Raw genomic sequence first — 15,130 nt, forward strand, 5'->3', positions numbered from 1 at the left:
TCAACTCATACCTCCGGCGGAGCTTTTCTGGTATCCCTGTGGAGGTTGGGGGCATCGAACCTGAGTGGGCGATGTTCAAAGCTCCCATTGCTGAAGCTGCGGCAGAGAGCTGTGCTCTAAAGGTCTTGGGGGGGCCATCCAAGCTGTGAACAGTAAGGATGGGACACTGTTGACCTCTACGGAGGAGGTAGTCGGGCACTTTGAGGAACTCCTGCATCAGACCGATACGCCCTCTATTATAGAGACAGAGCTGGAAGCTGATGGGGGATCATCGTCAATTACCCTGGTGGAGGTCACTGAGGTAGTCAGACAACTCCGCAGTGGCAAAGCCCCGGGCATTGATGAGATCTGCCCAGAAATGCTGAAGGCTCTGGGTGTTGCGGGGCTGTCTTGGATGACACGTCTCTTCAACATTGTGTGGAAGTCTGGGACAGTGCCTCGGGAGTGGCAAATTGGGGTGGTGGGCCCCTTGTTTAAAAAAGGGTGTGAGAGTGTGTGCCAATTATAGGGGTATCACACTACTCAGTCTCCCTGGTAAAGTCTACTCCAGGGTGTTGGAAAGGAGGGTTTGGCCAATAGTTGAATCTCAGATTGAAGAGGAACAATGCGGATTATGTCCTGGCCGTGGAACAACGGACCAGCTCTTTACTCTCGCAAGGATCCTGGAGGGGGCCTACATCTACATGTGTTTTGTGGATTTGGAGAAAGCATATGACCGGGTCCCCTGGGAGATATTGTGGGAGGTGCTGCGAGCATATGGGATGAGGGGGTCATTACTCAGGGCCATCCAATCTTTATATGCCCAAAGCAAGAGCTGTGTTTGGGTACTCGGCAGTAAGTCGGACTTGTTTCAGTTGGGGGTTGGCCTCCATCAGGGCTGTGCCTTGTCACTAATCCTGTTCATGATATTCATGGACAAGATATCAAGGCATAGTCGAGGGGAGGAGGGTCTGCAGTTCGGTGTGCTGAGGGTCTGCTTTTTGCAGATGATGTGGTCCTGCTGGCATCATCGTTCTGTAGCCTCTGGCACTCACTGAATCGGTTCGCTGCCAAGTGCAAAGCAGCGGGGATGACGATCAGCACATCTAAATCTGAGGCCATGTTTCTCAGCAGGAAACTGATGGATTGCCTACTCTGGGTAGGGAATGAATCCTTGCCCCAAGTGAAGGAGTTTAAGTACCTTGGGGTCTGGAATGTGAGATTGGTCTGAGAATCGGAGCAGCGGGGGCAGTAATACATTCACTCTACCGCACCATTGTGACGAAAAGAGAACTGAGCCAGAAGGCAAAGCTCTTGATCTACCAGTCAATCTTTGTTCCGACTCTCACCTACGGTCATGAGGGCTGGATCATGACTGAAAGAACTAGATCGCGGATACAAGCAGTCGAAATGGGTTTCCTCGGGAGGGTGGCTGGCCTCTCCCTTAGAGATAGGGTGAGAAGCTCATTCATCTGTGAGGAACTCGGAGTAGAGCCACTGCTCCTTCGTGTTGAAAGGAGCCATTTGAGGTGGTTTGGGCATCTGGTAAGGATGCCCCCTGGGTGCCGGTCCAGGCATGTCCAGCTGGGAGGAGACCACAGGGAAGACCCAGGACTAGGTGGAGAGATTATATCTCCACACTGGCCTGGGAACGCCTCAGGATCCCCCAGTCAGAGCTGGTTAATGTCGCCCGGGAAAGGGAAGTTTGGGGTCCCCTGCTGGAGCTGTTGCCCCCGCGACCCGACTTCCAGATAAGCGGTGGATGATGAGGATGAGGATGTTTAATTTAATATTATGACTGCATAAGGTGTTCAAAAACATTTAAGTTAAAAAGCTAACATTGTTTGAATTATTTCCAGTATTGACAAGGAGAGCCTGATTGTTTATTTCATGAATACCCCTTTATTTACGATGTCTACATTTTCTGTGCTTTGTTTAAGGTTTTTTACCTTGCTTGGTTTGCCCTGCTCTGTAAGCCAACTCTCAGTTAAATACTGAAATTAAAGGAGTAAAGAGAAGAGGAAAAGTTGTGGTTATTTGGGAGAACTGCATGAGTAAAATCCAGTTAAACTCTATGGTCTGTACCATTCCTTTCAAGTGGGGAAGCTCTGCAGAAAAATTCTATACGACTTGGCAAATATATCAGAAGAGGAAACAGAGGCATTAAAATTGCTGTCAACTAATGAAGACATCATGATTAAAAGAGCTAAAACAGGAGGAGCAGTAGTAATGTGGGGCAGAGACCAGTACATCACAGAGGCCAGGTGACAGCTGGAAAACCATAGCCCTTATTGTCTAACCCAATAGAAGAAAGACTGAACTTACAGAAATGCTCTTACAGGCAAAGAAAGAAGAGTGGAGTTCACAGAAAGACCATGATTTTCTTTTGTGTAAGAGCCCAACAATCCCTTCTGCCTATATGCTTCCCCATGGCTCGACATTAGGAAGAAGCTGACCATGGCATTTACAATACATTACAGGTCTCAGGCATAAACTCTATAGAAAACTTCATGAGGGGTGGAGACATCATTTTGGATATACACACTGAAAGCTACGCAACACCCAGGTTTGAATGGGCAACTTGATTTCTCTCTGTTTCTATAACTGCACTTTATTTAGAAATAATTATTTACGGTTTTGCCTTTTGTACCAACAATGCTGTGTATGTTTTGTTGCTACTGTGTAGCTTTAGTTTACTATTTCTGATTCTTTTCTGCTGAATATATTAGCTTATTGTACAGAGAACTTAGATATTGAAATGTTACGAATATTGTGATTGTACTTGTTTTCACCTGTGATTTCCTCTCCTGGAGAAGGCCTATCATGTGACTTCAGCCAACCTGTAGATAAAGAAGCCCGCAGGTGACAATCTCTTGTATTTGTCCTGAAGAATGCCTTACTCGTTGAAACATGTAGGTGTGTGCTTACCTGCATTTTAAATTAGTAGCCATGCACTAGTAAAGAATTTTTAATTCACTACCTATTGAGTACCTATTGAGTTCCTCAGACTACCAGTTCCAAAATGTTAAACATTCTTGAAGGAAAGGTTTAGTTTAATTCTAAACTGTGTTTTATTTTCCTAGTCTGGCCATCACTCTGTTCTACTACATTTATGCTAAACTGACCCAAAGTAATTGTGCTGAGATCTTTGAACATAATGGTATTCAAAGAAAGCTGAACAAGGCAAGCTAGCACATTAATAATTTAAGATAATGTTGGCTTAGGTGCAGGCACAGTACCAGCAACAGTAGTTTCTCTATTAACCAGTTGGTGATACCATCATAAAGAAACTTCAGTCTGTATTTCTTGTCTCACTAGCCCCTGAACTAACAGAGTATTTGCACATGTGTCTGCTGTAGTTTAGTACTGGTACCTTGATATAGCTGCTCTGGCAGCTCCCAGTGATGTCTGGAATCTGGAATTCACTGTTGAAGCTCATCTCCAGGTGGTTTCCCTCATGGGCAATGATCTGCCAGGAACACTCCACATTAGCTGGGAAGTTTTGAGGATAATTTGGAGACTCGATTGTTCCTGTATCAGCATGGATCACCCCTCCACATCCTGGCCGAGAATAAAAATATGTGACTGCAAAGTGCATATATAAAATGATCACACAAGTAATATGAAAGAAAGATTGAGAACACTAATCCACCTCATCCTGAGGTGTTGAAAATCCCCTAAAAGTAGAGAGAGCACTATTTTCAGAGTAGAGTTTGTATAGGTGCACACACACACACACACACACGCGCGTTGGGGAAAGAGCTGCAGCATGGGGGAAGTGTCTGCTTCTCTCCCCGAGGAGCTGAACTCCTTCTATGCCCGTTTTGAGGACAACAGCAAGCAGGAGGTGTTGCTGGAACAAGAGAACTGCCCTTTCCAGCTATCCCGGGTTGATGTGTGTAAAAGCTTTAAAAGGGTGAGTGTGCACAAAGCCCCTGGACCGGACAACATCCCAGGCTGCGCCCTCAAAGTGTGTGCACACGAAATGGCAGATGTCTTTACAGACATTTTCAACCTTTCCCTGCTCCAGTCTGTAGTCCCCACATGCTTCAAGAAAACCACAATCATCCCAGTACCTAAAAAGTCTAATGTGAGCTGCTTAAACTTTCGGCCTATAGCACTCACCTCCACCACCATAAAGTGCTTTGAAAGGTCAGTTAAGGCTCACATCTCAGCCTCCCTGCCCTCCACACACGACCCTTTGCAGTTTGCCTACAGGCCTAACAGGTCCACAGATGCACTCCACACTGCCCTCTCTCACCTGGACCAGAGGAACGCATATGTGCGAATGCTGTTCATCGACTTCAGCTCTGCTTTTAACTGCATCGTCCCATCAAAACTCATCATGAAGCTCAGGGCCCTGAACATCAGCTCCCCCCTGTGCAGCTGGATCCTGGAATTCCTGACGAACAGACCACAGATGGCGCAGATCAGCAACATCTCCTCCACACTGACTCTGAACACTGGGGTGCCCCAGGGGTGTGTCCTTAGCCCTTTGCTTTTCTCCCTCTATACCCATGACTGTACTTCCAAGCACAGCTCCAACACCATCATTAAATTTGCTGACGATACCACCATCATCGGCTGCATCACAGATGGCGATGAGTCAGCCTACAAAGAGGAGGTGAGAGCACTGACGTCATGGTGCAGTGACAGCAACCTCCTGCTCAACGTCAGCAAAAGATGATTGTGGACTACGGGAGGCTTCAGGGAGGAGAACACGCCCCAATCCACATCGAGGGAGTAGCAGTGGAGACAGTCAGCAGCTTCAGATTCCTGGGGATCAACATCAGTGAGGACCTCAGCTCACACGGACCTGATTGTAAGGTCTGCGAGACAGCGCCTCTTCTTCCTGCAGTATCTAAAGAGGTTTGGCCTGAACACTAGGACACTGTCAAACTTCTACAGATGCACCATCAAGAGTACCCTGGCTGGTAACATCACAGCCTGGTATGGCAGCTGCACCACCCTGGAGCACAAAGCACTGCAGAGGGTAGTAAAATCAGCCCAGCGCATCACCAGAGCAGAGCTGTCAGCCCTCCAGGACAACTACAGCCAGTGCTGCAGCAGGAAGGCCAAGAGGATCCTCTCTGACCCAGCCACCCCAACCACAGACTGTTCATGCTCCTGCCGTCTGGCAGGCGGTTCAGGAGCATCTGGACCAAAACCAGCAGGTTCAAGGACAGTATTTATCAACAAGCCATCAGACTGCTAAACAGTTGAACTGCCACACACACACACACACACACACACACACACACACACACACACATACACACACACACACACACTTGCACCTCTAGTAAGCTTCAGGGCATTCAATCGATCGCAACTGGACTTTGTCAGTTTGTCTTGGAAGACATTTCGCCTCTCATCCGAGCAGGCTTCATCAGTTCATGCGCACCGGACTAGACAGGACAGCTCTAGTCCAATGAAATGGTGTTAGGTTCAAGTATTTATCCTCTGAGTGAGGCCAACCCCCAAAACCAAGGATAGTATCACTCTATTGTGAGGCAAACGATCCCCCATTAAGGCGGGGTAGGGTGCGACCCTTGGGTGTCAACGACAGTCGTCTGCCTCGTTAGTGTCCCATTCTTGTCATTGGGAGGCGCCTTGAGCCATGTGTGAATGGCTTTGTTGTTTATTTTCAGAGGCTAAGTTTTTGAATCTCTTTGGAAGAGATGAAAGGACAGCATTGTATGTGGGAGATAGGTGGTGTCTCAGACCTCCCCCTCTGTTCAGAGATGGTTTTTCAACCTTGACATGGATGGTTTCTCTCACTCCTCTTTCAAACCATCTGTCTTCTCTGTCCAGAATATGCACATTTTTATCCTCAAAGGAGTGTGCTTCCTCCTTGAGATGCAGGTAAACAGCTGAGTCTAGACCTGAAGAGTTAGCTCTTCTGTGTTGTGCCATGCGTCTGCTCAGTGGTTGTTTTGTTTCCCCAATATATAAGTCTGTGCATTCCTCACTGCACTGGACTGCATACACCAGATTGTTCTTCTGAGTATGAGGTATCCGGTCTTTGGGGTGCACCAGCCTTTGTCTGAGAGTGTTCCCAGGTTTGAAATGTACCGGAATGTTGTGTTTGTTAAAGATTCGCCTGAGTTTCTCTGATACACCAGACACATATGGAATGACAATGTTATGCAGTCTGTCTCTCTTTTCTTCCTCTGTCACCCTGTTCTTTCTGGAAGCGGCTGAACTTTTCACAAAAGACCAACTGGGATAACCACAAGTTTTGAGAGCATCCCTCAGGTGTTTGTGTTCCTTGTCTCTGGCCTGTTGGCTGGTTGGAACATTATCAGCGCTGTGCTGGAGAGTTCTGATAACACCCAGTTTGAATGCCCTGAAGCTTACAGTGACCTGGATGAATGAGAATATTCACAGGCACCTTGCACCTCTAGTATTTTTTTCTGTTCTATTTCTATTCTATTCTATTTTTATAAAGCTGCTACCTCTATTTTATTCATATTTATTTTTATATGTAGAAATTTTATTCTTGAATATTTTGCACTGTGAAGTTGAGTTGGCACCAAGCACAAAAAATGTCATTAGTGGTGACGATGTTACATTGTTACAAGTATATGACAATAAAAGAATCTTGAATCTTTTTATCACTTGTGGGGACATTACATAGACTTACATTCATTTCCTGGAGCCTTGCCCTTATCTAAACCTAACCCTAACCATAACCACTATTTGCCCATTCCTAACCCTATACCTAACCAAACCTTACCTAACTCGTAACCCTATCCTCAGTCTTCATCCTAAAATTTAATGATTTACATTAAGGGGACCTGCATTTTGTCACCATAAGGCAGGTGAGTCCCCACAATGTGACTGTGTAAACAGATTTTTCCCCACAATGTGATAAATACCTAGTCTCACACACACACACACACACACACACACACACACACACACACACACACACACACACACACACACACCAAATGTTATCCAACAGCAGCAATATAATACGTTGTAGCATGTACTATGTTGCTAATTTATTGTCTACATTGTAAAAATGGATAAAGAAAAACAAATAATTTCTGCAGTTTCAAACAATGTTAGATTGTTTGTCCCTGTAATAAATGAATAAAAAAAATTGCTGCAGTTTCAGTTCATTTCAGTGATGAATGTGGTGGCAAAATTCAAAATAGTACATCTTCTCCACTGGACCAGGTCCTGATTATTGCCAATAAAACTTAATTTGGGCTGGGCATGCCACTGTTCAAAGCTGGCAACTGCCACATTAACCCATATAGGGTCTAGGATTGTTCCAAACTTCATGTGTACTGTACTGGAACTTTACTTTTAGTTTTACATCAAGCATTTTTACAAGGGAGAGGCTGTCATCTACCACACTCAAAAACAGTCTTTGACATATGATGCAGTTCATAAAAATTGAAGAAATAGATTTGAAGATTTATCACTGATGTGGCAGCTGACGGTAACCTATTGCAAAAAGCTGGGACGCTGTTGTAGTAGTGTGATGTTGTTGCACTATATTATGAAGAGGGCATTTTATATCTTGTAAGAATTTTGTATAAATCAAAGGACAGACATTTATTCTGAAGGGTATGGGTTAGCGCTTCCGCTATTATGTTTCCTATGTTCTTTAACTTACATTGATATGTTGTCAATATGTCCTTTTAAAATTATGTATGTAGTAAAAATGTTATTACTCTGTCTCAGACACAATAATTTTTAATACACAATGTTATTGGGTTTCATATTATGGGTACATATTCTTCTAAAAAGAGGAGTACAGCGAGTGGTTTATTTTATGAACTGCACTTGTCGCACTTTCCACTGAACTCCCTCTTTTAATGAATCCTCTTTGGTCTTTCCCTGTTTTTTGTTGTAAATGTTAAGTTATTTAAGAAAACATGTAACATAGTGTCATCACATTGTTATTTTTTAAGCACCAATAGTAATTTTTTTTCACGTGTTTACTGTTGACACTTTTTTTGCTAGCATGAGCATGATTTTACTCATGATGTTACACAGCCGCTGAGAAAATACACACGAGATGAGATTTCTGCAAAGTTGCAGGTATGTGGATTTATGTAGAGTTATTTCTTTTGTTATTGTTCTGATAAGAAATACATGTTTGGTTAATTTAATTATGCAATTTGTGTTTTGTCTACTCGTTTTGTTCTGGACTTTCCCTGGGAAGGTGATAAACCCTGTGAATGTTTTATGTCTCCACAATTGCAGATGCCATTGCTTTTGCTGCTGGGGGGCAAATAAATAGCTAAGAGACACTCCCATGAAATTTGCCCTCCTGGGAAGTTTGTCTAACACAGACTTAGAGCCACTACAAAAGCTGATTCTATGAACTGTTACTGAGGCCATTTAGTAATATCCTTTATACAATTTTATACAATTTTGTGTTTCTCAAAGTGATGAACCTTGCCACATCCTTGCTTGCAAATGACTGAGCGTTTTGGGGATACCCCTGTCATACCCAATCATGGTACTGTCACTTATTACCAATGAACCTGTTTATCTGTGGAATGTTCCAAACAACTTTCCATGCTGTTGCCCCTGTCCTAACTTGTTTGAAACCTATTGCTGGCATCAAATTACGAAGCATGTATTTACAAAACCAATGAAGGTGATGAGGCAGAACATTAAATATGTTGTAATTGTGATATTTTCAGTTGGATATATGTCAAAAGGATCAGCAAATGATCACATTCTGTTTTATGTTTCACACAGCATCCCACCTTTTTTGGAATCAGGGTTGTATGTGGAGAGAATGTGTTGATAAAGGACAGACAACGGCAATGTTTTGAAGAATGTGTGTGGCCATTGTATATACTTCTATCAAAGCATATCAGTTCAGTAGAGAACGTGTACATATTCATTTAGCTAGTATAAACTTACCTGACGAATCAGCAAACCAGGAGGCCATAAAACCTCCTCTGGACACACTATGATCAGCCAGGAAGACTACAGCAAGCTTGTTGGATCCTGACTGAATGGTTCCTGGGGAGGTGGTTCCACAGTATTGGCCAATAATAGGGGAGCCAGGGGATCCTCCATTAAAGATGGTAACAGAGTCCCAGCCACATTTAGAGTGGGGCTCCAGATTGAAGGAGCTGAAGGTTAGCTGCAGCAAAACAGGGGAGTGGGAACCAAGAACAGATTTATAGGATAGGTGGCTAGTGAACAGTACTTCCAGGGGTTTGATAAACCTCAGCAATATCTGAATACATATCTGAATGGCAACTAGCTTGACAGTCTCTCTTGATGTCTGCGATAGATATGGTACAATTATGCTATATATCTTAATTATATCACTTATAATAGGCTATAATAGGTTATATAATAATATAATAGGCTTGTAATAGGTATTATTTTGTTTTGTCCCAACACTCTATATATGTCATTTAAGCTAGTTGAACCCTTCAATTGTTCAGTGCTGGTGGTAGATCACCCTGGGTAAAACCCAATTCATATATTTATTCAAATAATTCATATTTTACACATCATGTCCACTTTGATCTGTGTGATATGATCAAGATGACGCCACGGACGGCTGCCTCGGTGTGTTGGTGTGCATTGTTTTGTTTTGTTTTGTGTTTCCAGAAAAAAAAAACAGACTTCTTTAACTTTAACTTTTAGTAGATGTGTCATGCACCAACTTCACAAAAACAAATTCCTCGAATGTGTAAGACCGTACTTGGCAATAAAGCTTTTTCTGATTTCTGATTTCTGATGTAAATATTGTCATCTGCTAGTGTCCTTATGTGTACATCTGTGTAAAACACCAAATTTTTAACAGCGCGCCCCAGGTAACGAAATGGATGCTTGTCTTGAAGAGAGGTTGTACAAGGATATCCAGCATTACCCACATTCATATAATTGGTCTTTGAAAGAATATAAAGACCGCCAAATGGCACTGAACTCCTTGGGAAATTGCTAGGAGTTAATGAGATCACCATTTTCTTTCTGCACATTTTTTCATCTTGATTTTTATGGCAGTTGGGAAACAACGCTGTGGTACATTCCAAACACTACCCGCAATGGAGTGTGGGTCAAAAATTTGGCCAGGCCGACGTGGACCCTAAATTGTACCGCATTGTAACCGCATGTCTGTCGAATGGTACTAATCTGCAGCTGTCTGTGGATGTGTATCAAGGAAAGAATGCTCAAGCCTTAAGAGTATGAATATGGAGGTAACAGGATCATGATGATAGCAAATATGATAAATGATGGTTAAAACCCTGCAGACAGTAAAACAGTGTAAATTTCTTCAATTTATTAAATTAAGTTAATGCACCAGGTCATGGTGCTGACTCACTTTAATAGTGTGGCCCTCTGGAGCCTCTAGCAACCAAGCACAATGACTACGGCTGGGGTAGATATTGGGGTAGTTAGGACTGGATAACACCCCTCTCTCACCTGTTTGCCAGCCTCCACATTCTGCAAAGAAAGAATGATCCATGTAAGGGTTGTGACATTAAAATTAGTGCTAGATTGGACAAATGTTTGTCTCATATTTAAATATACCCTATGGAACTTGAAGTTAATGAAGCTGTCAGTGTCTGTCTCACCAGAGAACATGTATTCGGCCTTGAAGCCCAGGTCTCTCAAGGAAGCGTCAGTCTGGAAATGGACCCAGAGCTCTGGGGTAAAGACCACAATGGGAATTCTGGGGATGGTCTGCCCACAAAATTTGGCCAACAGCTCCCCATCTGAGTCACCTGAGGGAGGGGGTAGAAAGTTTGGTCAATTCAAGTTTTGTATGTAGGGTGTATTGCACACCCTGGGCATGTTGTCAGTCTGTCACAGGACAGACAACTCCATTCATAGTCATAGCCATACCATGCAATGTGGAAGACGGAAGCTCTCAAATTTTCCAACATTTTTGTTTTTTAACGTTTCTATCATTATTATTATTATTATTATTATTATTATTATTATTATTATTATTATTAATAATAATAATAACCTATATAAGTATGTATTACCTATGAACCTATGACAGAAAAACACTCATCACACTCAACATTGGGAAAGGAAGCACAGGGATTGGATTAAGAACAGCAGAACTTAGGACAATCACTGCCTACAACATGTTCTGACTTTTGTGGTTGCTGACCTTTTATTGATAGTGGTTAACTTACTGGACAGTGCACTGTAGGTCACACTTGTCAGAGGAAAAAGTTCCCTCTCCAAAATACCTGGCTCCACGAGCCATGATGTAACTGGTTTAGTTATAATGGACAGTCAGGCCAATCATATAACATAGACCATAAGGCTGCTAAGTCATTTGCATTCTTTTTATTCAGAATCTGGGGTGGGGCGTGTCTGTCGTGGTATGACGTGCTTCTGCTTACCACAGAAAGAGAGCACAGTCATTCACATGGCTAAAGAATAAATTTCAGCCTATAAGTAAATTAAAATGGTAAATAATTTGACTGGTGAAATGATCATATCAGCGTAGGCACATGCAGCGATGTGCATGAACACGCTAAAAGAGCATGTTCATTGAACATCGTCATGTTTTTGGTGAACTGAATGCAAATCTGCAGCTAATGAACGTCCACTGTATTACGGTCCCCAGTATAGCAGATGGCAAATGCATGATCTACCCTAATCTGCCTCTGATTGGCTTATCCTGAAACTCTTTCCTTAACCAGTCTCCTCATGACTAAACCGAACCAACTCAAACAACAAAGGCAACAAATACTAGAGGAGGCAAAATAGGGCAGGTAACGATTTTGCTTTCCTGGGAAAAAAAAACTTGCAATGTCAGGGTGGCGTGTGCAATTGGCAATTCAGACAAAGCTATGAATGTTTGAAGTTTATTTTGAATTTTTATAAACAAATCATTATAGATTCCATTAATAAAATCACACTTTTTTATGCAAATTGTGCCCACTGCCTCTGAAAACAAAGTCAAACAATGAGATGAAGAAGAAAAAGAAAAGAAAAAAAAAAACAGGAAGAAGAAATGTGAACTAGTTAATTTTTTGGAACTGTGAACTTAGTTCCGAATTGAAAAGTGAGAAGTAATACTATGAACCAGTTTATTTCAATCTTTGTGAGCTGACCTTTAACCGAGTCCCTGTGCAGTTGTGAACTTGCACTGGGTTCGCATAGCAATGATATTGAAAATTCAGACTGGGTGTAGCCAAATCCTTTCTTGTACTGGTCATTTCTCCTTCCAACAGCAGCCCTTTTAAAATGCAAAGTAAAAGGTATTTCTGTAATCAGCCAATCTTTGGATATGCACCAATATCACTCAAATACTATAGGCCCACTATTAATTAAAATAAATGGAAAATTATATGCCCTGCGATCGACTGGAGACCGGTCCAGGGTGTACCCCGCCTCTCGCCCGTTGACAGCTGGGATAGGCTCCAGCCCCCCCCCGCAACCCCCGAAAGGGATAAGCAGTATAGAAAATGGATGGCTGGATGGATGGCTGGATGGATGGATGGATGGATGGATGGATGGATGGATGGATGGAAAATTATATATTATGGACATTACATTAAATGTTACTTGTAATTAATATGAAATATCTTTCATTTGACTCCAGAAACTGTTCTGACAGAAGCACCCCGGTTGCAATATCTCTGTTAGGACAGAAAGAGAATCATGTGGTGTTTTCTGTGCCTAACACAAAGTCAGTCTCAAAATTTAGCATATTCTCTTGTAGCAGAACTGATCTGTAACTGACCCTCTTTCCCCCTCTTTGACATTCCTTCAGGAGAAAAGGAGTTGTAAAACATCCCAACTCTCAAGAGCTATTGACCATTTGAACTGTTTACAGGGAAGGTGTTTGGAGAGAGACAAGATGTCTGGCTGTAGAACATCTCCTCACATTCCTGATGAATCATCCTGCTTATTGCACGATTTAAGAGTGAAATTATAAATTTGAGACAATAAGTTACTGGTTCACGTTAACTCATCCCAAATCTGGCTTGATTGTTAATCCTCTGGTCGAAAATTATGAGTACAGTGCATTTTTTGAGGGGTAACATTATATGTTTTGCAGTTGTTTAGTGCTAACTAATTAGCACTGGCCCACTTCTAATCCCAAAAATGATAGCACTAAACTAGCTTCATCGGCATGTAAATATCTTTATCTTGTAAGCTAAAGCAATAAGTATGTGAGTTCAAGAAATGTATATTGTATAAAATGGTTCGATTTTATGAAGTAAATAATACCTATGCACGTTATTATTGACGTTACCTGTGCAGGGCTGAACTGAGTTCAGAGTGAGATTTGGCAGTGGCAGTGAGGGGTGGGGTGGGGACGGGGGTCTGATCTGATAAATGACATATAAATTGGCACAAATAAAAATATTTATTCAATTCAGCATTTCTTAGTGCAAGTGTGTGTGTGTGTAACCCCCGCCCTTCCCCATCCTGCTCAGTGCGTAAAAAAAACCACAAAGTGGCTCCCGCTCCGGCTCCCAGGCAGGAGACTGCTCTGATCGTTCACTTCAAAGAGCGGCTCTACGAGCCATTTTGTCCGCGACCGACACATTACCACTTCCTCTACCAGTTCCACTGTTTTGTAAAATAGTGGCGCAACTTGGTGGGTGTCATCCTCGTAATTTCTCTGTGTGAGAAATACAATATATGGTATGTGAACATGTGAATGGGTTGAAATGCGTGTGTCTTATGCCCAATGGGTGGGACTTGAAAGCTTTGCCAGTGAAGTCTCTCCAGGGATGGTGGCATTGCCCTGCATGTTTGCGTCTGGGGCATGCGCATGCGCAGTTGAAGGAATCGCCGATCGATTACTTTCCCCTGCGACTCGACTGTGACCTCAGTGACATCATTTCAGCACTTTTCGAGTTATACCCGTAAACTTGAATTCGTATTCACAGTGAAGACTTCGTAGTTGTAGAAAAATTAGTTGTATTCTCAAGACTTTGCACTCACAGCTTTTAGACTCATACTCATAAAAACACTCGTAACCCGAACCCAATTTCACAGACTCACGTATATGAGAGCGGAATTTTGCGTAAAACAACTTTTATGACACACAAATTGTTAACTTTACAAATATGAAACTTTAATTATGGACACATCTTTTTGACAGCGATCTTACACCATAGAAATGTCCTTCAAAATTGATCATTGAGAATATATGTGATTGACCATAGTGAGAAGCAGATGAGTCCCTCGCAAGAATCATTAATTAATCCTCGCTTTATAAGGTGAAATCACATCGCTTGCCTGAAAGCCATCCCACATGCGCAACAGCCTATTGGTGATTAGACACGCCCTGGAGTGATATACTGTCTGCAGCATGAGGCGGACAGTCAGTCTGAGTTTTTTTTTTAGTTTAAGTTTAGTTTTCCATCTGTCCTCTTCTAGTCTAGTTTTCTTTTTGTCTTTGTGTTTTTGTTCCATCGTTTTCTAAGTCTTTTGTGCTTCTCATAGTCACGCTGAGTAGCTTGATTTCGTTCTTCAGAAGACGTATTTTTCTAGTTTTCTCTCCTTGAAACTTTAATTTTTACCCACCGCGCTAAGCCACATGATTTGTTTTTGTTTTTTTAGTAAACTTCTAGTCAAGTAATAATAATTTTGGAGACACTTTTCGACCGGCCATCGCAGAGGCTATCAGTCTTATTATTATTAAATCTAAAGTCATGCTTCGCGGTTACCAACCAAGCTAAAGACCTGCTGTTGCTGACCCACTGGTCCGGGTTAGATAACCATCTGAAGCTATTCCTTGCCTGCTGCCGACACTGTAGAGCTCCAGCTCCTGAAACATCTCTGTCCAACATCGGCTCTCAACCTTGGTGTGTTTGGTTCTCCCACTGGACGACAGCAGATCGAGACACGGACAACCACTGGAAGCCTCTTCGTGTCAGTTCGGAGCAGGCCTTGACAGGAACGTCGCTGACAAGTAGGCATGCATTAAGCGGGTTTGAATAAGAGTTGGTCCGCGAGGTTAAGATACTCTTAATTTACCTGAATTCTCTCAACCATTTATTCAAGAAATTAACTTTCCATTTGCATCCCCATTTTCCCCTTAAAACCACTTCTCACTATCGCCAAACTCATTCTGCCATTGTTTTGCCATAAGTTTTCTCTCTGCAATTGTTTGTGTTTTTTCATATCACCTATATCCTCTGTTCTGCTATTCATGATACATAATTCATTA

General features: G+C 42.5%; 1 protein-coding gene across 1 annotated transcript in view; it reads right to left on the reverse strand.

Annotated features, from left to right (window-relative positions):
* cubn (cubilin (intrinsic factor-cobalamin receptor)) overlaps window positions 1–15,130 on the reverse strand; it is a 203,514-nt gene that overhangs the window by 37,559 nt on the left and 150,825 nt on the right. The window contains exons 51-54 of the mRNA XM_070986347.1: window positions 10,551–10,700; window positions 10,298–10,419; window positions 8,878–9,103; window positions 3,353–3,540 (exon numbers count right to left, since the gene is read on the reverse strand). Coding sequence (XP_070842448.1) covers window positions 3,353–3,540; window positions 8,878–9,103; window positions 10,298–10,419; window positions 10,551–10,700 — 686 coding nt within the window. The remainder of the gene's footprint in view (window positions 1–3,352; window positions 3,541–8,877; window positions 9,104–10,297; window positions 10,420–10,550; window positions 10,701–15,130) is intronic.

This window comes from Chaetodon trifascialis, chromosome 18, assembly GCF_039877785.1.
Source record: "Chaetodon trifascialis isolate fChaTrf1 chromosome 18, fChaTrf1.hap1, whole genome shotgun sequence".
NCBI classification, from domain to species: Eukaryota; Metazoa; Chordata; class Actinopteri; order Chaetodontiformes; family Chaetodontidae; genus Chaetodon; species Chaetodon trifascialis.